Source organism: Entamoeba dispar, genomic scaffold (assembly GCF_000209125.1).
Source record: "Entamoeba dispar SAW760 scf_1105229462071 genomic scaffold, whole genome shotgun sequence".
Lineage (NCBI taxonomy): Eukaryota > Evosea > Mastigamoebida > Endamoebidae > Entamoeba > Entamoeba dispar.
In genome coordinates, this window is record NW_001855009.1 from 44,416 (window position 1) to 66,909 (window position 22,494).

General features: G+C 27.2%; 14 protein-coding genes across 14 annotated transcripts, besides 26 other annotated features; 7 read left to right on the forward strand and 7 right to left on the reverse strand.

Moving 5' to 3' along the window:
• Positions 1 to 675: a repeat region.
• Positions 676 to 995: 320 nt separating this feature from the next.
• EDI_070650 (60S ribosomal protein L27A-3) lies at positions 996 to 1,397 on the reverse strand (the record flags this gene model as incomplete). Its single annotated transcript, XM_001739229.1, has 1 exon — positions 996 to 1,397. The coding sequence occupies one exon, from the start codon at positions 1,395 to 1,397 to the stop codon at positions 996 to 998; it is 402 nt and encodes a 133-aa protein (XP_001739281.1).
• Positions 1,398 to 1,562: 165 nt separating this feature from the next.
• Positions 1,563 to 1,667: a sequence feature (AT_rich).
• A 14-nt stretch (positions 1,668 to 1,681) lies between these two features.
• Positions 1,682 to 2,476, reverse strand: EDI_070660 (uncharacterized protein; the record flags this gene model as incomplete). The annotated part of the gene is made up of 1 exon (XM_001739230.1): positions 1,682 to 2,476. The coding sequence occupies one exon, from the start codon at positions 2,474 to 2,476 to the stop codon at positions 1,682 to 1,684; it is 795 nt and encodes a 264-aa protein (XP_001739282.1).
• Positions 2,477 to 2,499: 23 nt separating this feature from the next.
• Positions 2,500 to 2,534: a sequence feature (AT_rich).
• Positions 2,535 to 2,691: 157 nt separating this feature from the next.
• Positions 2,692 to 2,728: a sequence feature (AT_rich).
• Positions 2,729 to 2,942: 214 nt separating this feature from the next.
• Positions 2,943 to 3,605, reverse strand: EDI_070670 (uncharacterized protein; the record flags this gene model as incomplete). Its single annotated transcript, XM_001739231.1, has 1 exon — positions 2,943 to 3,605. One exon carries the CDS (start codon positions 3,603 to 3,605, stop codon positions 2,943 to 2,945), a length of 663 nt encoding a protein of 220 aa, XP_001739283.1.
• A 195-nt stretch (positions 3,606 to 3,800) lies between these two features.
• Positions 3,801 to 4,403, forward strand: EDI_070680 (peptidyl-prolyl cis-trans isomerase H, putative; the record flags this gene model as incomplete). Its single annotated transcript, XM_001739232.1, has 2 exons — positions 3,801 to 4,052; positions 4,113 to 4,403. 2 exons carry the CDS (start codon positions 3,801 to 3,803, stop codon positions 4,401 to 4,403), a joined length of 543 nt encoding a protein of 180 aa, XP_001739284.1.
• Positions 4,079 to 4,107: a sequence feature (AT_rich).
• Positions 4,404 to 4,843: 440 nt separating the features above from the next.
• Positions 4,844 to 4,902: a sequence feature (AT_rich).
• EDI_070690 (uncharacterized protein) lies at positions 4,901 to 5,491 on the forward strand (the record flags this gene model as incomplete). The annotated part of the gene is made up of 1 exon (XM_001739233.1): positions 4,901 to 5,491. One exon carries the CDS (start codon positions 4,901 to 4,903, stop codon positions 5,489 to 5,491), a length of 591 nt encoding a protein of 196 aa, XP_001739285.1.
• Positions 5,487 to 5,536: a sequence feature (AT_rich).
• Positions 5,537 to 5,745: 209 nt separating this feature from the next.
• Positions 5,746 to 5,871: a sequence feature (AT_rich).
• Positions 5,861 to 7,291, reverse strand: EDI_070700 (amino acid transporter, putative; the record flags this gene model as incomplete). The annotated part of the gene is made up of 1 exon (XM_001739234.1): positions 5,861 to 7,291. One exon carries the CDS (start codon positions 7,289 to 7,291, stop codon positions 5,861 to 5,863), a length of 1,431 nt encoding a protein of 476 aa, XP_001739286.1.
• Positions 7,292 to 7,575: 284 nt separating this feature from the next.
• Positions 7,576 to 7,610: a sequence feature (AT_rich).
• A 144-nt stretch (positions 7,611 to 7,754) lies between these two features.
• Positions 7,755 to 7,782: a sequence feature (AT_rich).
• A 34-nt stretch (positions 7,783 to 7,816) lies between these two features.
• EDI_070710 (40S ribosomal protein S23, putative) lies at positions 7,817 to 8,242 on the forward strand (the record flags this gene model as incomplete). The annotated part of the gene is made up of 1 exon (XM_001739235.1): positions 7,817 to 8,242. One exon carries the CDS (start codon positions 7,817 to 7,819, stop codon positions 8,240 to 8,242), a length of 426 nt encoding a protein of 141 aa, XP_001739287.1.
• A 450-nt stretch (positions 8,243 to 8,692) lies between these two features.
• On the reverse strand, positions 8,693 to 9,310 carry EDI_070720 (60S ribosomal protein L15, putative; the record flags this gene model as incomplete). The annotated part of the gene is made up of 1 exon (XM_001739236.1): positions 8,693 to 9,310. One exon carries the CDS (start codon positions 9,308 to 9,310, stop codon positions 8,693 to 8,695), a length of 618 nt encoding a protein of 205 aa, XP_001739288.1.
• A 298-nt stretch (positions 9,311 to 9,608) lies between these two features.
• Positions 9,609 to 11,027, forward strand: EDI_070730 (histone acetyltransferase type B subunit, putative; the record flags this gene model as incomplete). The annotated part of the gene is made up of 1 exon (XM_001739237.1): positions 9,609 to 11,027. The coding sequence occupies one exon, from the start codon at positions 9,609 to 9,611 to the stop codon at positions 11,025 to 11,027; it is 1,419 nt and encodes a 472-aa protein (XP_001739289.1).
• Positions 11,028 to 11,356: 329 nt separating this feature from the next.
• Positions 11,357 to 11,439: a sequence feature (AT_rich).
• A 19-nt stretch (positions 11,440 to 11,458) lies between these two features.
• On the reverse strand, positions 11,459 to 12,226 carry EDI_070740 (40S ribosomal protein S2-4, putative; the record flags this gene model as incomplete). Its single annotated transcript, XM_001739238.1, has 1 exon — positions 11,459 to 12,226. The coding sequence occupies one exon, from the start codon at positions 12,224 to 12,226 to the stop codon at positions 11,459 to 11,461; it is 768 nt and encodes a 255-aa protein (XP_001739290.1).
• A 5-nt stretch (positions 12,227 to 12,231) lies between these two features.
• Positions 12,232 to 12,327: a microsatellite.
• Positions 12,237 to 12,372: a microsatellite.
• A 26-nt stretch (positions 12,373 to 12,398) lies between these two features.
• Positions 12,399 to 12,443: a sequence feature (AT_rich).
• An 89-nt stretch (positions 12,444 to 12,532) lies between these two features.
• EDI_070750 (ubiquitin-activating enzyme E1, putative) lies at positions 12,533 to 15,484 on the forward strand (the record flags this gene model as incomplete). The annotated part of the gene is made up of 1 exon (XM_001739239.1): positions 12,533 to 15,484. The coding sequence occupies one exon, from the start codon at positions 12,533 to 12,535 to the stop codon at positions 15,482 to 15,484; it is 2,952 nt and encodes a 983-aa protein (XP_001739291.1).
• Positions 15,485 to 15,487: 3 nt separating this feature from the next.
• Positions 15,488 to 15,557: a sequence feature (AT_rich).
• Positions 15,558 to 15,861: 304 nt separating this feature from the next.
• Positions 15,862 to 15,929: a sequence feature (AT_rich).
• A 35-nt stretch (positions 15,930 to 15,964) lies between these two features.
• Positions 15,965 to 16,023: a sequence feature (AT_rich).
• Positions 16,024 to 16,181: 158 nt separating this feature from the next.
• Positions 16,182 to 16,224: a sequence feature (AT_rich).
• Positions 16,225 to 16,372: 148 nt separating this feature from the next.
• Positions 16,373 to 16,430: a sequence feature (AT_rich).
• A 190-nt stretch (positions 16,431 to 16,620) lies between these two features.
• Positions 16,621 to 16,644: a sequence feature (AT_rich).
• Positions 16,645 to 16,699: 55 nt separating this feature from the next.
• Positions 16,700 to 16,720: a sequence feature (AT_rich).
• Positions 16,721 to 16,775: 55 nt separating this feature from the next.
• Positions 16,776 to 16,906: a microsatellite.
• A 22-nt stretch (positions 16,907 to 16,928) lies between these two features.
• Positions 16,929 to 19,250, forward strand: EDI_070760 (uncharacterized protein; the record flags this gene model as incomplete). The annotated part of the gene is made up of 1 exon (XM_001739240.1): positions 16,929 to 19,250. The coding sequence occupies one exon, from the start codon at positions 16,929 to 16,931 to the stop codon at positions 19,248 to 19,250; it is 2,322 nt and encodes a 773-aa protein (XP_001739292.1).
• Positions 17,040 to 17,067: a sequence feature (AT_rich).
• Positions 17,606 to 17,627: a sequence feature (AT_rich).
• Positions 19,245 to 19,268: a sequence feature (AT_rich).
• A 28-nt stretch (positions 19,269 to 19,296) lies between these two features.
• EDI_070770 (uncharacterized protein) lies at positions 19,297 to 21,252 on the reverse strand (the record flags this gene model as incomplete). The annotated part of the gene is made up of 1 exon (XM_001739241.1): positions 19,297 to 21,252. One exon carries the CDS (start codon positions 21,250 to 21,252, stop codon positions 19,297 to 19,299), a length of 1,956 nt encoding a protein of 651 aa, XP_001739293.1.
• Positions 21,253 to 21,409: 157 nt separating this feature from the next.
• Positions 21,410 to 21,431: a sequence feature (AT_rich).
• A 401-nt stretch (positions 21,432 to 21,832) lies between these two features.
• EDI_070780 (uncharacterized protein) lies at positions 21,833 to 22,489 on the forward strand (the record flags this gene model as incomplete). The annotated part of the gene is made up of 1 exon (XM_001739242.1): positions 21,833 to 22,489. One exon carries the CDS (start codon positions 21,833 to 21,835, stop codon positions 22,487 to 22,489), a length of 657 nt encoding a protein of 218 aa, XP_001739294.1.
• Between the last annotated feature and the right edge of the window lie 5 nt (positions 22,490 to 22,494).

The window sequence follows — 22,494 nt, forward strand, 5'->3', positions numbered from 1 at the left end:
ATATTAAAAAATGAAAGATTAAAGTGCCTGTATTTACAAAATATTAACAATAGAAAAGATTCTATTATCATGTATTTATCATAAAAAATCATAAATTGAAAAACATGATAATATTGGTATTATCATATTAGATAATAACAAAATATAAATGAAATCACCTATGAAATCAATATGAAACAGTGTTCCAATACAATGACATTACTATGATATGGAACAAACAAATAATGCCAAAAAGTGATGGACTATATCATAAAAGACCAGATATATATGTACTAGATAAAAAGAATAAAACCAATCTATTATTTGATATGAATATTGTGGCATATTACAATATTAATGGAGGCTATTGGAAGAAAAGAAATAAGTATAAAGGAATTAAAAAATATACTAATGAAAATAGAGAAAATAAAGGATGTCAAAATAATTGCAGTAGTAATTTCAATAAACCAATTAATAAATTTTGAAAGTATTAAATTAATTAAACAATTAAAAATCGAAATTAACATCATAAAAGAAGTTAAAAACCATATAATTAAAAATATGATGGATGTCATGGAACATTGATTCTACAATACAAGATACTCTGTAGAGCTGCTAGAGAACGAGTCAGTGACTGTATTAGTCTCCACTGAGCCAGGAATAATAAACACAAGTTCTATTGATACTTAATTAATTTTTTATAATTTATTTCCAAAAAAATTAAGTAGTGCTATCGAATTATTGATAATACTTACTACTTTCTTCATAAATTTTGTTTTTACTAGATACTAGTTGTTGTTTTGATGTGAATTTGATATTAAAATTGACTTTTCTGGGTTTGCCCATAAAGAAGCAACTTGACTAATCTAATAAGAGTTATAAATTTTTTCTGTTAGATTTAAGTTAATATTTTCCTTTCAATACCTTATATGAAAGGTAACTCAATATTATTTTACTATCAAAAACTAAATCATCTTATTACAAAAGAAAAATAATAGGAGAAAACAAGAAATCAATTAAGCAGTAAGTTCGCAAGCACCTCCAACAGCCTTAATTTTTTGTTGAGCTTTTTCACTGAAATATCTAGCTCTGACAATGACTGGTTGTTTTGGAAGGAATCCTTTACCAAGAACCTTGAAATAACCATGTTTTACACAGTCAATAACTGGAACTTCTTCTCCTACTTTAGCGTTTTTGTATTGTGCTTGAACATCTTTACCAACAAGGCTCCACAATGAATCTACATTGATACTTGGACAGTAATATTTATTAGCTTTAAGATGGAATACTCTCATTCCATGTTTTCCAAAGTAATCTGGATGGAATGTAGTGAACCAAGTCTTTCTATGGTGTTGTCCACCAGCATTTCCTCTTCCTCCTCTTTGTTTTCTATGTTTTCCAATACGACCATAACCCATTGAGACATGTCCTCTTCTTCTACGAGTTTGTCTGAATCTTGTTGCCTATAAAATTAAGTAATTGAAAGAGTTATTTCATTAATACAAATTTGAAATAAAGAGGTAATAAACAAACCATTGATTCCTTTGTTTTTAAAAGTTCTTTTTTCTTTATAACCCTATAACTATTTTATTATAAATTAACTATATTTTTATTATTATTTAATTAGTAAGTAATAGTATTAATTATTATAGTAAATTAAATTATAATAAATAAATAATAGTTAAATTGAGAGAAAACAACTTTACCTCTTTCCTTCATTCCACTTATCTTTAATGTGTGATATTAAATTATCACAAAGACTCTTTGCTTTTAAAAGCGCAATTGGGATTTTAGAAACAATAACAAAGTGCAATGGTTTAATAGAGTCATTATAAACTTCTTCAGAGCCACTGCCTTTAACTAGAAGTTGAACACCAGTTTTTTTTTCAATGTATTGAATGTTCTGACGATCTTTTCCTATAATCTTTTTATAGAATGACGTTTTATCTTCTTCATTTTTAAAAGATGGTGGATAAATTTCTATTGTTAGTGTTCCATTAAGAATTTCATTGATCGCGTTGACTCCACGATTTAATTCTTTTTCAGTATCTCCTCTAACTAATAAATATAATGGAATTTGACCACATTTATTAATATACGTTGAAGAGTCATCGGGATCAAATTCCATTTCTTCAAATTGTGGTTGATAATTTCCTTTAACACAAACAAGTATATTGTATTCTTTTTGAAGATGTTTATGTGTTGATGTTTTGAGTAAACAAGTTCTTAATGTTTGGTCTAAGTGATTGATACAAATATTTTTAGAATATTCAAAAGTCCCCTTTTTTTTTTGTGCTAAAAGGTCTTCTAAGTCATTACTTCCAATGGTTGCAATAGCAACCTTTTGAGGAACAACTATTAGTGCTTGTGTTGGATCAGAAATTGCAATAGAAATGTTTTGGCCTTTTTCTTTTAATAATTTAAGAAAATCTTCATTAACAAGGTCCCATTTTTTTTTTGGTTTCTTTTCTTCATGAATTTTATCGGTCACTGACATCTGTTTGTTTCTATTTAAAGTTCTTTTTATTAATTTTTCTTTGTAATAAAAAAATAAACGAATTTAAACATTAAAAATCTCAACATAATCACATACTTTTCTTTACAAACTGGACACTTTTTGCTTTTCATTACACATTCACAACAACAAATATGAACAACTGGAATAGTAAAATAATATTTGTCTTTTGTCAAATTATCCTTACACTTCTTCTCAAAATTTTTATCTTTATTATTAAAACATAAAAAATATCTATTCTCTTCATTTCATAAGAATTCTAAGACATATATTTTTAAGAAAAGTTAGGTATTTCTTTTAGTCACTCTAAACATAAACTTTTTAACGTCTGAGAAGACTTTGTTATTTTCTAAAATTGTTGGACAAGTAAAGTATGAAGTAGTTTTAAATGATTATTTTGAGTTTTATGATATTGAATAAAACCAAAAAAGGAAGAAAGAAGAAAAAATTAAAGTTTGAATGGTTCAGAAAAAGCGAATGGAACTCTAGAAGTATCAAACTTATTTTGATATTCACATTCTTTTCTAAAATACCTTATTTGATATTCTTTTCCTGTAGTATCACCTAACTCTTTCAAGTTAATATCAAAATAACGTTGAAGATTACCTTCACCAAAAATAGTGTGACGTAACCCAATCATATAACTGTCTTTCATACTAAGACATGAAGACTCAAACATCCCAATAAAATCACCATCTTCTGCTGGTAAATTGATTGATACTAAAATTTCTGGATCTTGTTGGTTTCTTTCAACCTTAACTGTAAAGTCATTGTCAATAGAACTTCCAACAAAATATTTTGAAACTTCGAAAACACGGGTATAAACAGCAAGCCGAGTCAATCCAGAATATGTACAAATACGTATATCATAATATCCTGCTGGGACATCAGCCTTAAATGAATAGGAAGATTGGCTTTCTTTTATATATTCATATGTAATATAATTTTTATCATCCTTTCGTTTATGTGCATAAAGACCAATGATAATATAAGAATTATTAAGTTGACTTGGTTGAGTCCAATTAGCAGTGACATTAAATTTTTTGGGATCAGACTTAGATGGTGTATTTGTAATTTCTAATTTATTTTCAAATGCTTCTTTCAAATCCATTTTGATTATTTTTATTTCAAAGTTCTCTTATATCCTTTTTTCAAACCTCATCGAATTGACATTTTCTTATCTTTCTATTTCTTTTCTTTATTTTACAATTTTTTTATTGAAATATAAAGTCATTCTAAAAATATGACTGACTTTTCTAAAAAACACAAATATTACTAATAACAAAAAATCTATTTATCAATTAATATGCAACAAGCATCTGATCCCTTTCAAGACCCAATTAACCCAATAGTGTTTTTTGATATTTCTGTTGGGGATAGACTTATTGGTAGGATTAAGTTTGAGTTATTTAGAGAGGTATGTCCTAAAACAGTAGAAAATTTTAGACAGATGTGTACTGGTCAATTTATTTATAATGGAAAACCTACTGGGTATAAAGGGAGTTGCTTTTATAGAGTAATAAAAAATACTGTTATTCAAGGAGGGGATATAGTTAATGTTTGGTTTTTTATGTTTAACAATAGTTAAATTTAAATTAATAATTAATTTAAATGATAGGGTAATGGCAGTGGTAGTATTTCAATTTATGGAGAATATTTTGATGATGAAAATTTTGATTTAAAACACTCTGCACCAGGGTTATTAGCAATGGTTAATTCAGGGCCAAATACTAATGGATGTCAATTTATGATAACGTGTTCTTCAATAAAAGAGTTTAATAACAAATATGTTATTTTTGGACAAGTTATAGAAGGAATGAAAGTTGTTAGAATGATAGAAAATGTTGCTGTAGATGAGAGGTATCAACCTAAAATTCAATGTATCATTTCTGAATGTGGCCAAATGTAAACATTCAATTATGCAGATCTTTTTTTAATTCATTTAATTCTTTTTGAGCACTAAGGACTTGACTTTTTAAATCCTCATTTTCTTTTTGTTTTAATTGATAAATTTCAATAAGCTTCTTTATTTGTTCATTACTTTCTTGAATTTTTTTAATACGCTCTTCTAATAAATATAACTCTTCCATTTTTTGGTTTTGGTATGACAACATCACTGGTTTAAGTTTTTCTATTAATTCTTCACTTATATTTTGTATATCAATATTTGTCATGACTAAACTTCAAAATTTGATTATTTTAGTTCAGTTGGTAAATGATTTTTGACTAAAATAATTTAAATTATGTTACTTATAACATAGTTTAAACTAATTCATTAAAAACAAAGAAAATTCATCATCGTCATAACAAAATATTAAAAAAAAACTAATCAAAAATTAATCAAACGTGTAAAAAAAAAATTGGTTTATTATAAAAAATAAAAAACAAAGAACTTAAAAAAATTAAATGAGAACTTTCTTCTTCCTATTATTTGCCCTTTATTGTTTTGCTGCTAAACCAAAAACAGAAATGAAAACTGAAGAGTTTGTTCTTGGAGAATGGACATTTGAGTATTATATGGGAGATTATGAAAATCCAAGTGATATTCTTACATATAATATAACTACTATTGATGGAGTTATATCTATTTCTCCTATTATAGATGGTGTACAAGAAGATCCAATTGGAAGAGTTGAAGCAGAAGGAAATTCAATGACAGTTTTTATTAATGAGAATGTTCTTTTCAGTGCAGACTTCGAAGCAACATCAGCATTAGGAGTATATCAATCAACAGTTGAATTTGATAATGATACATATGAAATTATTATACCACATCCAAAATTCCCAAAGTTTATTGTTAGTACCTATGGAAAATCAGGAAAGAGATTAATTATCGGTAAGAGAACTGTTATTATCCCACCAAAGACATTCTTCCAAAAGTATGGAATGTTTATTATGATTGGTGTTTTAATCTTAACATTCTTCTTCAAAGGTAACTCTGGACCTGAACCACAACAAGCTGCTGCACCAGTTGCTGAAAGACCAAAAACAGAATAAATTAAAATTTATGATTAAATTTTATTTGTTTTTTTGAATTTTTTAGTTGTGAGTTTATTATATTAAATTTTGGTTTTGAAACCTTTTTAGTTCAAAAAACTCGTTTTTATGATAAATACTTTTTTTTTAATAAAGGATTACTTTCATTTTATAAGCAATCAATTTGTCTTATTTTTTTTGTTTTTTAAGAATTGGTTTTTATGTTAGTAAAATAAAATAAACAAAATAAAAGAATTTAAAAGAGAAAGAGTAACAAATTATTAATAAATCAATGATAAGTAAATTGTTACTTAAATCTATTTATTTTTATATTTTTAATATTAGATAATTTAATGATGTTTAATTGAAATAGAAATTATAAATTTGAATTTAATTATTATGTTCATCAATAACAATAACTTCTTTATGTCTTGGTAATGGTTTATATCCATTTTTTAGATAATTTATAATATTTTGGTGAGGGACAATTTGTTTTGAACTAAACAAAGCAAAAAAGAATGATACTATAAATGAACAAAGAATCATTGTTAATGCTACAATAACTGTTGTTAAATCAGTTGTAATTCCATAAAAGACAGTAAATAAACAAAATAATATTGAAGGAGAACTTAACAAAATCATTAACCATGTTGGTCCGGCTTTAAATGGACGGTCTAAATAAGGAAATCTAATTCTTAATACAAAGAATGTAATAAAATCACCAATTAAAAATAGTGCACTTAAAGCACTTGATACTCCAACTAATTGATTAAAAGTAGTTGTAAATGCAAAACCTATAGTAATTATCATAGTCAATAAAATAGAAGTATCAGGTGTTCCAAAATATTTATTATTTCTTCCAAATAATTTCTTAATAAAATCATTAATTCCTAAATTAGCTATTCCCTGAAGTCTTCTTGCAGTAAAACACATTCCATTTAATAATAAACCAGTTGAAGTTAATAAAGCTCCAATAAATAAAAGCCATGAAACTATTTTTCCCCAAACCCCTGCTTGTAATAATTCACTTACATGAATAAATGAACCTTCTTTCCAATTTGGCCATTGATAATCTAGTCCAACACCTGCCATTAATGGTGTTGCAGTACTAAATGAAGTTAACACAACTAACAAAAATAATGATAGTGGTATATTTCTTGTTGGATTTTTTACTTCTTCAATAACATTTGCAGCATTTTCAACACCATTTAAATTCCAAAATATGACACTAAAAAAGGTAGAGAAGTCTATATGGTTATAAGGTAAGTACGTTGATAAATTTCTCCAATTCATAAATGGTATTGCAGTGAAAATAAAAAGAATAAATGGAAGTATAACCATTACAATAATCATTATTGAAACAACTCCAACACATTTAACTCCAATAAAATTTATAAATGATCCAAATAAAATAATAGAAATTTTCATTAAATATTGATATCCATTTGGTGTTATAAATTTTTGTGAAACATAACTAACAAATAATGTTGGATATACGGCACAATCTAAACACGTTGAAAACAATGATAAACATGTAACAAATGGTGTTATAAATTGTCCAAAACTTCCATATGCACTTGAATACCATGTAATATACCCTGCATTAGATGGAATTGAAAGTGACATTTCTGCTGTAAATAAACACATTGGAAATTGTACAAAAAATGGTAATAAATACATTAAAATAATTCCACACATAGGTCCTATACTTGATATAATTGGTTCAGTTCCATACGCACCTCCAATACAAGAAACATACATCATTGCTAATAACGAAATTACACCTAATTCTCTTTTTGGCAAAACCACTTGTTCATTCATTTTTTCTTTAATATTACATTTTCAGTTCTCTTTAATTATTTTCATTTAATAAAAAACCAAAAAACTTTCAATTATTTAATTCATTAAGTATTTGTTTTTTTTTTTCTATTTCTTGTCTCAACAATTCTAATGACATTAGTTGATTTCCAAGTGCATCGTCATAGTCTTGCTTTTGCTTTTTTAATTCATTAATATATATTTCAAATAAACCATTTGAATCTTTAAATTCGTGAAGTGTCACTCTTAATTTGTTAATTTCTTGTAAATATCCTGAGATTTCATACTAATAAATAAATTTATATTTAGTTTTAAATAAAATCAGACTAAAAGAAAGAACCAAACACTGTTATGTCGATAATAATTATTCATCAAATAAATTTTTTAGATACTCATTTTGTTAAACATCATTTTCTTCAAAACTTTATTAAATAACAAAAATAAAAAACAAAACCCTGATGAAATGTTTTTTATTTTATAAAATTTGAATAAAAGAACCCTAGATCTTTCTTTAATTTTCAAGTAGTGATGGCTAGGGGTCTTCATGCTGCTCGTAAAATGCTTGCTCAAAGAAGAGCTAACAAATGGGCTGATAAAGAATGGAAAAAAGGAAAGCTTGTTACTAGATATAAGTGTAATCCACTTGGAACTGCTTCACATGCCAAAGGACTTGTTCAAGAAAAACTTGGTATTGAAACCAAACAACCAAACTCAGGTATTAGAAAATGTGTTAGAGTTAGATTATTGAAGAACGGTAAAAAAATCACTGCTTTTGTTCCACGTGATGGTTCACTCAACTATGTCAATGAAAACGATGAAGTTTTAATTTCTGGTTTCGGTAGAAGAGGACATGCCGTCGGAGATATTCCAGGTGTTAGATTCAAAGTTGTTTGTGTTGCTGGTGTTTCTCTTTGGGGTCTTTGGACTAATAAAAAACAAAAACCACATGCTTAAGTAAAAGTGTTTTGTTATTTGCTTTACTTTTTTCTAATATTTGTTGAACAATAATAACAACAATCAATAATATTTAAGTCAATGATTAAAGAAACTTAAAAGATCCCTGAAAGCATTCACATAAGCCTCTAAGATATTGAAAGAAATGTTTACCCATGAAATTTTTGTATGAATAGCATTATTGAAGAGAGATAATACTAAAACCAAAAAAGCAAAGGTTACTGCTAAAGCAACCACACTCTTTCTACCTAATTCGAAAAATAATATTAACCCAACTCATACACCTGTTTCTGTTTCATAAGTATTTTTTATAAATCTCTAAATTAATAAATCACTATTAAAAACAAATAAAATAACCAATCTGAACAAAAAGGGATTTTTAAATAAAGTCAACTTAATTTTCTCCTCTTAAAAACATATAAAAATGTATTAATATCATAATCAATTGAATTAAGATCTGTATCTCTTAAGTTGAAGAAGGTTTCTTCTCTTCAAATTACCACGAGCACCAGCACCAATCTTGTTATATCTTCTTCCTTTACCAGTGAATCCTCTTGATTTCTTAGCAGCTGAAGTAAGTCCTCTAGCTTCTCTTCTCTTTTGTTTATCAGCACAAATCCAATTCATCTTTGGATCGTTTCTAATGGCAGCGTTAAATGGATCAACAAGAATGACTTCAAAGAATCTGTAAGTTGAGTCTTGTCCAATGAAGTATGAATTGAGAACTCTAAGAGCTCCACAGTGTTTTCCAACTCTTTGTTCTGCAATGGCTTGAAGTGATTTGACTCTCTTAATCTTATGAATACCTTGGCAAGCTGGCTTTCTGTGAACAATACCTTTTCTGGCACTAACCTTTCTGTTTCCTCTATGAATTCTAACTGAGTAAATGACAAATCCGTCTTTTGGTTTATATCCTAATCTTCTAGCTCTTTCTGGGTTAGTTGGTCGTGCAACACGGTGAATTCTTGGGAGATGTCTTAATTCCCAGCATCTAATACGTCTAAGGAATCTTAAGACATCACTTTGTTTCTTTCTATTAAGGGCGTTGATGTATTTATAAGCTCCCATCGATCCGAGTTCTACTTACTTTAGTTTTTAGGTTTTATAGTTCCTTATACTAGGGTTCTTATTATTCTTTTTTTTATACTTTTTACTATTTCTCAATTCGGTCTGTTCTTCCTTAATACTCTTTTCTTCCTGTTTTTATCCATTATTCTAATCAATTTTATCTAATTAAAATTTTACCCATTTTTCCTCAATTTTCCAGTCTTATTCTTATGACTTCTTCAATTACTCTCACATCACTTTAAAATGATTATTCATTCCTTCAAAAATCATCTCATTAATTAACTCACCTTTACTCTGAATGGATGACACTAGTACTGCAAAGAGAAAACGACTACAACCAGTAAATCTTGGTAATGATTCTAAAATTAATACAAATGGATATTCAATTGAAACACATCAACCAAACACTTCAAAGAGTTTTCAACAAATAATAGAAGAAGTTGCAAATGACACTGAAAAACATGTAAAACAACTTGTTGAAGAAAAAGAAGAAAAAAGAGAAATGAAAGAATTAATGGAAGAAGATATTGATAATAACGAAATGGAAGAAGAGGATGTTAATATTCAACAAAAAGCTGCTAAAATTGCTCGTGAATATGAAACTTGGAAATCTAATGCTATTTATCTCTATTCATTTTTAACTACTTATGAAACATCATTTCCATATAGCACTACATTTGATTGGGGAAATATTGTAGAGAGAAATAATGATATTGCCAAACAAGAATTTGTTTATGGAACGAATGGAGAAAATGCTTTTGTAATTAAAGCTTTTACCTCTATTCCATTAGGAATAGTCAAACCATCTCCGTTTGTAGATGGGATGGTTGGTGAGTTTAATTGTAGTGATCGTATTGATGAAATTGCATTAGTTTCACATTCAGGAGATGTAAGAAGAATAAGAACAATGCCACAAGACAAAAACATTTGTGTGACAACATCTTCTGATGGGAATTGTTATATATATAATTTTAATGAAACTGACCCACAACCATGTAAACGTACTCCTGGAGGTGGGTTTGGTATTTGTTGGTCAAATCTTCTTTTAGGAACATTTACAGTATGTGAAGAAGGCAATCTTCATATATTTAACACAGAAGTATCAGAAGGAATTTCAATAAAAAATGTGCATGATTCTATAAACGATGTATGTTGGAATAATCAAAGTGAAATCATGTTATCTGTTGGAGAGGATGGAAGAGCATTAATTACTGATTATCGTACATTAAAGACTGAAATAGAGTTTAAAGAAACACATGAAGGAGATGCTAATGCATGTTCATTTGATCCAAATTATTCAACACTGTTTATTACTGGAGGGGGAATTGATGGTTTTGTTAGATTTTGGGATCTGAGAAAACCAAATCAAGAACTTTGTCATCTGTTTGGTCCACAAGATGGAATTAATTGTTGTTGTCTCAGTTCAATTAATAAAGGGTTTGTTTGTACTGCATCTAAAGATCATATAGTACGAATCTATGATATGAGTAAAGTAGGAGAAGACCAAACATCGAATGATGCTGATGATGGTGGATCAGAATTTTTATTTGGACATTCTGGACATTTAAATGAAGTATTTGATGCTTTATGGAATCCAGAAATACCATATGTTATTGGTACATCTGGTGATGGAAGAGATATTCAGTTCTGGAGACCAATGGAAAGTTTAATGAAAGAAGATAGAAGTATTCTCAAACCACAATTTTTGAAACTTTGAATGATAATTTATTCGTTTTTCTTTGAAAAGTTTTGTTTTGAATGTTGAATTAATTTCATCACATAACCAATAAATTCAAGAAGTAATGTTATGAAAAGTAACAACACAATATGACAAAAATAAAGAATCAATCGCCCTAGTGTTATTGTACCAAATTTAAAAAGAAATTTCAAACAATTGAATTAACATCACAAATTGGTAATGTTAATGAAAATGTATTCATTCCAAACTCAACCATTACTAATTAAAGACTTAAACAAAATAAGTACAAAAATGACATTTTATAACTCCATTATGGTTATAAATGTGAATAAGGTTGTAAACAATTCATTAAAAAAAAAACAAAAATTTATAAATAAAACAAAATATTAATGAAAAATACTGTTTAACAATAATGAAAAATAAAAAAATAGAACAAAAAGGATTAAAATTTAATTCTTCTTGGATTCAGCAAGAATTTTAGCATACTTATCCATTGGTGATTGTTTAATTCCTCCAGTTTTCCATAAATCTTTTGTTTGGAATCCATATGATTGTCTGACAGCATCATAAGTAGCTTTAACAAAGTTACCAAGAGTCTTGGTGTGTCCAGTAGTTTGAGTGAAAACATCTTCAATACCTGCAAGAATTAAGAATTTCTTTGGTGTTGGTGCTGCAACAATACCAGTTCCTCTTGGGGCTGGAACAAGTCTGACACGGACTGAACCACATGCACCAGTAAGTTTACATGGGACTGTGTGAACTTCTCCAATAGTAGCTCCCCAATATCCTCTTCTAACTGGAACCATAGCTAATTTAGCTTGGATCATAGCTCCTTTAATGGCTTCAGCAACTTCTTTAGCACATTTAACTCCAAGTCCAACATGACCATTGTGATCTCCAATAGCAACATATGCCTTTAATCTGGTTCTTTGACCGGCTGAAGTTTGTTTTTGGACTGATTGCATAGTCATAACTTCTTCTTTAAGACCTGGAAGAAGATGATCAACAATTTGATATTCTTTAATTTTAATACCAAATTCAAAGATTTGATCAATACTCTTTACTTTTCCGTCTTTAACTAATCTTCCAAGCTTGGTGACTGGTGTCCATCCATCTGAAGCTCCATCTTTTCTAGCTCCTCTTCCTCTTGGTGCTCCTCTTCCTCCTCTTCTATTTCCGAATTGTCTTTTTTCACCACGTTGTTGCTTGGCGTCCATTCCGGTTATCTTTTTATTCTGGTTCTTCCTTTTTATAGTTTAGGGTTCTTTTTTCTCTTATTTTTTTCCTATTTTCTTTTTATTATTTTTCTTTTTTTATTATGTTATATATAACATTGTTTTTAATAACATTTTCTTTTAATTTTAAGTTCTGAGGATTAAGTGAATTTTGATAATTTACTTTTTAATAATAAAAAACTATTTAATGAAAATTAATGAATCAAAAAACAAAAACGTCATTCCAAAAATAGAAAGAGAGAAAAATAGAATATTTAAAAAGAAGATAAAACAACTAAATAAATAGAAATGACACAACAAATTGATGAAGCTGTATTATCAAGACAACTATTTACTATTGGAAAAGATGCTCAAATTAAAATGATGAATACAAAAGTATTGATTGCAGGATTAAATGGAATGGGTGCTGAAATTACAAAGAATGTGTTATTAATGTCTGTTAAATCAGTTGGGTTATTAGATAATAGAAATGCATGTTTAGCTGATTTAGGAACAAATTTCTTTTTAAGAAAAGAACATATTGGACATTGTATTAGTGAATCAACATACAAACAATTCCAAGAATTAAATAATAGTGTTCCTGTTAGAGTAGAAAAACGAGAATTAACAGATGAATCATTATATAATGATTATGATATTATTGTTCTTTGTTATTTACTTTCTGAAAAACAATCTATTCAGATTAATGAATTATGTAGAAAGCATAATGTTAAAATGGTTTATGCAGTTAATAGAGGACCATTTACAATGATTTTTAATGATTTTGGAGATAATTTTGTTGTTTTTGATTCAAATGGAGAAACACCATTAACTTATATTGTTAATGAAGTTGTTGGAAATACTATTCAATTTATTGATGAAAATTTCTGTACATTAGATGTTGGAAATGAAGTTCAACTTGATGAATTTATTGGATTACCTGGACTTAATTATTCAGAAAATGGAGGAAAAACATTTAAAATTACTAAAAGAACAGCATATTCAATTGAAGTTGGAGATTTAAATCAATATGGTAAATATATTAAAGGAGGAAAAGTTACTGAAGTTAAACCAACTGTTACATTACATTATAAAGCATTAAAAGAAAGATTAAATGAACCAGGAGAAATTACATTTACTAATATGTCTAAAATGGAAAGATTAAGAGGTTACCAAGGATTATATCATGGATTAATGATATTTATGGATAAATATGGAATGAGTCCAAAAAGTCATGATGAAGATGATTATAAGAAATTTAAAAGTATTGTTGATGAACTTAAGGTTGAATTGGATGAAAATATCATTAAGATTTTCTGTTATTGTAACAATGGATTTTTCTCACCATTAGATACAGCATTTGGAGGAATTGCAGCACAAGAAGTATTAAAAGCAGCATCAGGAAAATACACACCATATTGTCAATATATGTTTTATGATTGTCTTGAAATTCTTCCAGATAAATATTTAGAATTACCAAAAGAAGAATTTATTGATAATGGAAGATATTCAGGACAAATTGATATCATAGGGAAAAGTGTTCAACAACAGATAGAAGATTTAACAACTTTCCTTGTCGGATCAGGAGCTATTGGATGTGAAGTATTAAAGACATGGGCAATGATGGGGTTGAGTAGTGGAAAAGGATTAATTCATATTACAGATAATGATAATATTGAAAAGTCTAATTTATCAAGACAATTCTTATTCAGAAATAATAACATTAATCAACCAAAATCTAAAGTTGCAAGTGAAGCAGTTAAAATAATGAATCCAGAAATTCATATCAAAGATTATCAACTTAGAGTTGGAGAAGCCACAGAAAATATTTTTACTAAGAAATTCTTCAAATCATTAAGTAGTGTTACTACAGCATTAGATAATGTACAAGCTAGAATGTATTGTGATGCACAATGTGTCAAATATGGACTTGCTATGATTGAAGGAGGAACAACAGGAACTAAAGGAAATACACAAAGTATTATTCCACACATAACACAATCATATTCTACAGGATCAGTAAGAGATCCAGAAGAAAAAAGTATTCCAATGTGTACACTTCATAATTTCCCTAATGAAATTGACCATACAATTCAATGGGCAAGAGATAGATTTGAAGGATTCTTTAAAACAGAAATTGAACCAATCAAAAATTATAAAGAACAAGGAGAAAGTTATTTAGAAACATTAAAGAAAGAAAGTCCATTAGTTTTATTAGAAAATTTAAAGTTGATTGTAGAAAATGGAATTAGTAAAGTTCCACATAATTTTAAAGATTGTATTGAATGGGCAAGAGAGAAATATGATATTAACTTTGTTAACACTATTCAAAAACTCATTACAAATTTCCCAGAAAATACAATTACTGATGAAGGAATACCATTTTGGCATGCACCAAAAAGATTCCCACATATTTATCCATTTAATATTGATAATCAATATGCAAAAGAATTTATTATTTCAGCATCAGTCCTTCGAGCAGAGATATATGGAATTAAAAAAGAAATAAGTAATGAAGAAATTATTAAATATGCATATTCCTTAAAAACATATACAAGTGAAGAAAAGAAAACAGAAGATCCAGAAACAGAAATTAAAGAACTTAGTGAAAAAATAAAAGGAAAAGAAATTCCAAAAGTTAATCCAATAGAATTTGAAAAAGACGATGACAATAATCATCATATTCAATTTATAACAGCATGTAGTAATTTAAGAGCAGAAAATTATTGTATTAAACCAGCGGATTTCTTAAAAACAAAATTAATAGCAGGAAAAATTATACCAGCAATGATTACTACTACAGCTGTAGTATCTGGATTACAATGCATTGAATTAATTAAAGTTATTGAAAAGAAACCATTAGAAGCATATCATTGTTCATTCTTAAATTTAGCAATAGGATATATGGATGCTACTGAACCAGAAGCAGTTAAAAAGACAAAAATTTGTGAAGGGTTAGAAGTATCTATTTGGGATAAATTAGAGTTTGATGGAAACTGTACTATAGAACAATTCTGTCAAGAAATTTCAAAGAGATATCCACTTGAAGTTGATTCAATTACTGCATGTGGTGCATTGTTCTATTGTTCATATCTTCCTAGTGGAATTAAACGAAGTAAACAAACATTTAAAGAAATTTATAAAGAGATGAAACATGAAGAATATAAAAACAACACAATGACACTTGCTATATCAGTTTCAAGTGAAAAGGAACAACTTCCAGAAAATTTAGAATTTCCTGATATTGTATTGAATTTCTAAATGAATTTTAAAAATAACAAAAAATATTTTTATATATTTTTTTGTTGTTTTTTTTTTAAAAAAAAAATAAAATCCAATACAACGAGAATTAATAAATTAAAAAGTACAACTTAAAGTGAAGAGTTTGTCGGAGAGGGATAATAGTCGGTTTGAGGATTTGGTGAACTATTAGGTGTGTCTTTGAATGGAGTAATTTCAGTTATATTATCAAAAGAGAATTGGAAGTTTTGGTTAATTTCTTTTAATAGAGATTCAGGAGAGCTGTAATGTCTTGTTACGCGAATATTGTGATTGTAACCAACATTCTCAACTTTTACTGAAATGAATTGGTGTGTTTGCATAAAGATTGAACTAAAAAGTTCTCGAAGAAGAAAGAGATAAAAATATAAATTTAAATCATATTTTTGAATTTTTCATTAAAAATAATTATTGTTAAAAAATATAAGAGTAGCGGTTACTTCCTTTTTACATTCTTATTTGAAAATTTATTTTTAAATTAGAAACTATTTTTATTATAGTTTATTTGTTATTTTTTTATAGAAATTGTTTTATTCTTTCTTTGCAAATGTTTGTGAAAGTAAAGTTTCTTTCATTGAAAATAGTTTAAACTTGATAAATTAACCCCATTTAATGTTTTACCAAACGCTATTGCCTTTAAAGTTATTGGTTTTGGTACTACTTCGTTGAATGAAATAAGAAATATTTTAAATACTAGTTAAATTTTTTTTAACAAAAATTTAGTCTCTCTAAATATTTATTTAATAGTTAGTATGAGTCGTGATACTGTCACAAGTTATTTAGTAGCTCTTCTTGTTAATACCAATTAAAGTAATTACAAAAAAATAAAAAAGAGATGTACCACAATAAAGTCCGTATAAACTCTTATAGAAATTTTTATAAATAAAAAATAATTCGTTTTAATTCAGATTAAAATAATTATTTTTTTCTAATGATAAGTCAAGTTTTGTAAACTTGGTTATCATTAACAAGTGAGGTACATACTTTTTCTTTTAAATCTATTAGTTCTTAAATGATATTATGGCAATATTCTCAAAAGGTTCTGAAGAAGAATAAATTTAAAACATTCAAGAACCAATAACCTATCATATTTGCCAATAACAATCAACAAAACTACGATATTAATTTTATTAATAATATAACAATTTGAAACATTGATGTTAAAAAAGAAGGAAATAAACAAACATAAAAATAAGGTTTTTATTTTTAATTATAATTCGTTATATATAACAGAAATATTATTTATGTAGAGTAAAAAAATAGTGTGAATGAAAAGAGTAAACAGGAAAAAGGAATAAATAGAATAAGAATAATAAAGAAAATTAATAAAAACCACCAAAAAAATTACTAATTGATAACACAAAATAAGATAAAAAGAAATAAAAATCATAAAGAAAATAAAAACTTTTTAATTGTCATAAATTGAATGGAAGATCCACATATCTGTATTCTTACTAATTGGCTTAACTATACACTAAAGTTATGTGACGAAAAAAAGGTTAGTTATTCTTCATTCAGAGACGGTGTCTTATTAACCATTTTATTTAATAAACTTAATAATATTACCTCTAAACCAATAAAATTACCACAAACACCTGCAGATAAAATAAACAATAACCAACAAATTATTAACATTGTCTATGATGGGGCTAATAAAATTTCAGCAGAAAGATTTACTTTAGGAGTACCAGAAGCTGTTACTCCATTACTTATAAAAATGTTTTTAAAATATCAACTAAAATGTTCTTCAATTCAAGAGGCTATAGATAAAATACTTGATATGGTGCAAGGTGTTACAGGAAAAGAAGTGATAGATCTTAGTTTGTCCTGGGTAGATGGAATAATTTTTAATCAATTTCTTGCTGGACTCCAACCAGAAACAAACAACCCATTTCCTAATCTTAATAATTTAACTTCAGTAAAATTGATACAACATTGTCTTGAATATGCAGAGAATACATTTGGTGTTCCACCCTTAATAACTGCAGAGGATATGTGTAATTTACAGGAACAATTTTCCTTAGTAGTTTACTTATCATATTTCATGAATTATGCAAAGAAAGTACCTCGTAAACATGTAATAATTATGGACGAAGCAAAGAGTAATAAAATAAAAAAAATTATTGATGACCCTGAACAAGAGTTAGACTTTAAAACAAGTGGTTATGCTGACGTAGAAGAACAACTAAATAAAGAGGCTGAACCAAGAATTGAAGAAAATAACGAAGACAGCCATTATTCCCCTTCTTTCCAAATCCACATTTTAGAAAAATTAAATCTTTATAGAAATCCTAGAGAAAAAGAAGATGCCGATTCATGGAAACTTATTAATAAATTTAGTTATTGGATAGAACCTATAATGTCTAACTTCCTTTATGAAAGTCCTATGATTCTTTATTCTCCACAACAACAAACTGAAGAGGAACGTAAGAAGATCTTAGTAACAGATAAAACTCGTCCGGAAACATTTTTTAAATTAGCTTCATGTTATTTTCAAGGCATTCTAGTAGAAAAAAACGAGAAATTAGCATACAAATTCTTTAAATATGGAGCCCGCTATGGAGATGTAAATTCAATTAACAACATTGGTTTAATGAAAGAAAGAGGAATAGGATGTATTCAAGATAAATACGTTGCAAAAGAAAAATATTCGGAGGCAATGAATAAAGGATGTATTATGGCTTGTAACAATCTTGCTGTACTACAAATGATTGAAGGTGATGTTAAAAAAGCCATCACTAATTGGAAGTTTGCTATAACAAACAATATTGTTGCTGCATGTAATAACTTAGGTGTTGCATTAATTCAAAGCGATCCTGGTAAAGCTATTAACTTATTACTTGAAGGATATAAATATAATGATAAATATGCAACATATAACTTAGGTGTAGTAACCTTAAAGGGGATTCCTAAACATATACCACAGAACCTTCGTATTGCTGCTATATTATTTCAAAATAGTATAAGTCTACCCTATTCAAGGTTTAATGTTGCTTTTATGCAATATACTGGAATAGGGTTACAAAAAAATTTACATGAGGCTGCAAAGAATTACGCATTGTCAAGATGTTCAAAAACACACTCAGACGTAAATTTAGCAATTGGATTGTTATATGGACATTTTGGTGTAAAGTTAAAAGATAATTATGAAGTTGCAACAAAAATTTTATTGGCTCAGAGAAATTCATCTGTTGCAACATTTCATCTTGGGATGTGTTATAGAAAAGGAATGGGAGTATATGAAAACTCTATTAAGTCAGCTGAAATGTATAAATTATCTATGAAACTAGGTAATGAATTTGCTAAATTTCATGTTGGGTGTGTAAAGATGATCAAACACGAAAATAGAGAAGAAGCAGTATCATTGATTAAAGAAGCAGTTGATGCTGGGTATTGGGTTGCTGAGTCATGGTATGGAAGATTTATTTATGCTAATAATCAAAGAGAAGGATTAAAGCTAATTCATAAAGCATGTCTTATGGAAGATAAACGAGCGTTATACGCATTAGCTATTCATTCGTTAAAGAACCAAGATGTTAATTATGCAATTAAAATATTATTGAATTTATGCAAATCAAGTTATGTTGATGCAATTGTAACAGTTGGAGTATGTTTCATGAAAGGAGTTGGAGTAAAGAAAGATGTAAATCTTGCATGTATGTTCTGGAGAAAAGCTAAGGTATTAGGAAGTGAAAAAGCGGTTCAGTTCTTACAACAGTGTTACAGTGATGATGAGTTTAACTATTAAAAAAATATTTAATTATAAGTAAAGATAGATTAAAATCAATCGATGGTTATCGTTTTTTCTTCATTTTCAAACACCCTTCAAATACATTGTCATGATACGATACTCCTTTTGGGATTTTAACTGTTGTAAGAGAAGAACACCCAGCAAAACATCCATCAGGAATTTCTTTTAATTTTGAAGGAAGAATTATAGATTTAAGATTAGTGCATTGTTTAAAGCAGTCAATACTAAACGATGTGATTGTTGGAGCAAGTGAAACAGAAGTTAATGAAGAACAATTAGAAAAACAATTTGATGAGAGTTTATTGATTGAAGAAGGAATTGTTATTGAACTAAGAGAAGTACAATTACTAAAACAATACATACCTATTGAAGTGATTGAAGTAGGTATTATAATAGATTTTAAAGAACTACAACCATAAAAAGTATAATCAGTTAATTGATGAACAAGTAATGGTATTTGAAATGATATGAGGTGTGCACAGCCAAAAAAACAATGTGTACCAATTGAAGTAATACCTGTTGGTATTTCAATTTTTTTTAAATGATAACAATTTTCAAATAAATGATTAGGTAAACTTAAAACACTTGAAGGAATATTAACATATGTTAATGAAGTGCATCCTGAAAAAACATTATTATTTAATGAAATAATAGTTAGTGGAATAAAGAATGACCGTAATGCACTACAATTTTCAAAACAATGAGAGCCAATTTTTTTAATAGAAAAAGAAGATAAATTTATTTGCATGATATATTCACAATTAAGAAATGTAGAAGATTTTATTTTTGATATTGAAGAAGGAATAGATATAGAAGTTAATAAACAACATCCACAAAAACATAACTTTCCTATTGAAGTGATTGTTTTTGGTAATTGTAAAGAAGTTAATGAAATACAATGAAAAAATGTACCTATTCCTAGTGTATTAATAGATGAAGGTAGATTAATAGTATTTAGTTTAATACAATTATTGAAAGCAAAATCACCAATTGATGTAATTAAAGAAGGAAGTACTATTTTTTCTAATGAAGAACAATTTGAGAAAGTATAAGGTTGAATAGAACTTAACAAAGATGGTAAAATTAAAGAAATAATACCACAGCTTTCAAAGGCGTTATTTGAGATAAAAGAAACTGAATTTGGAATAATAAGTGATGATAGTGAATTACAATCGGTGAATAAATTTTGAGGTAATTGTTTTAAAGATGAAGAAGTAGAAATAGAAATATAAGATAATAAACGACAGTTATAAAAAGCATTTGATCCAATTTCAATAAGGTAAGGTATTTCACCTAATATATTTTCTAGTTTAATACAATTATAAAAAGCATTTGATCCAATGGCTATTAATGATAATGGAAGTTGAATTATTTTTAAAGAACAACAATTATAAAAACACATATCTGGAATAATTTTTAAAGTATTTGAAAGATGGATTGATGTTAGAGAAGTACAATCAATAAAAGCAGCATTACCAATAAATCGAGTTGTATTAGGAATAATAATTTTATTAATTTGACTAGAAGCAAATGCATAATCATCAATACCAACAATAGAATTACAAAGGTTAATACATTTTTGAGATAATTCACTCCCAGAATTTTTATCAATAACAAAATGTAAAGAAGATTGAAATTGTTGGAGATAAATTTTATTTTTCATATCAGTTTTTGTTAAATAAACAGTGTTAATTTCATCATAACAATTATTATTTTTCTTTAACAAAAAATATTGGTCAAGTGTTACTTTACACTTCTGTATGCATTGAACCATACCTTCTTTTCTTAAAGAATTAATTGAAAATAATTGTTGTGAAGTGTATCGTGGAAAATATAAAATATTATCATTAGGATTTATTTTAAAATACTCAAAGAAATGTTTATATTTTCGACTAATAAATATCACTTGTTTAGAAAGGTAAGTATTTTTGAAATATGAGACAACAACAATCATTTCTTCTATACTAAGTGTCACTGTATTCTTTCGACTCATTACCATATTTTTCGTTTTTTTTAAGATTGAAAAGTTTTAATCTCAAAATCTGTTAATTGTAAATAACATTTGGTTAATTCTTAGATTTTTTCCTTCCTTTTAAAGGGGTATTGTATTACTTTTTTATATTTCCACCAAATTGAATGTGAATTTAATAACCGACTAAATAAATAATAAAAAAATAACTGTAATCTTCTACCCCTAAAATAAAGAAATGATAATATTTAATAAAGTATTTTTGGAACGAATTAAAAATAGATTTAGGGTTTAGTAATTTTTCTGGTTTTACTCAGCTTTTTATTTTTAGGTGACTTCCGCTACTAAAAATAGCAATTTTTTAAAAATAATTTAGTAAATGATATTTTGTTAAGGGAAGTGTAGTAGTTTTTCGGGATTTTTCTATTGAAATAAAATATATTAGATTAAATGAAATCTCAGAGAAAACAACTTTAAAATAAGAATTAATTATCCTAAGAATAATGAGGAAAAAGAAAGAAGAAGATAGGAACAGAATTTTCTATTTTTGAACAAAGGTTCAAAAAAATGGAAGACTAAACTAAATGACAAGAACTCAGTATTTTAAATCATGCAGTCATTCCCTTCTCCTATTGATGAAGTTATTGGACGGTATAGTCCAAAAGAACAAGAATTTACATATTTTGATAATGGTAAAAAAAAAATTCATTGGAGTCATCCAAAATATATTGAAAAGAAAAGAGAAAATAAATCTTATGAGGCATTTCAACAAGCAGTGTTGTTATGTTATTTAAATCAGTTTTGTGCAATTACCTTAGAAAAAAGAAGAAGACAACCAACAGTTACCATGTCATTACCAAATATTAAAGCCTTAATTTTTGAGAAAGAGGAGGTTGATATTTCTTCATTAGCAGAACAACATTGTCGTCAAAATTTTGATGACTATCATTTTGAGGGAAAAAATAAACAAACAACTACTAGGAGATTAGAAAAAAATAAACGAATCTTCATTCATAATTTATTGATTGATATTTTAATAGAAAAAGGATATTTCTTTGACTCAAAAATGTCAAAACGTTCTAAACGTGGATTCCAACTTGAAAGAATAATTCATATCTTCTACAAAAATAAATTTATTATGGGTAAAGAAGATTTAACGATACGTGGTTGTAACGTCAATTCTTATTTATGTAAGTTAGTTGAATCAACATCTATTGTAACTATACCTCGAAATGATCTTTGTTTGTATCAAGCTTTTAATCAATAGAACTT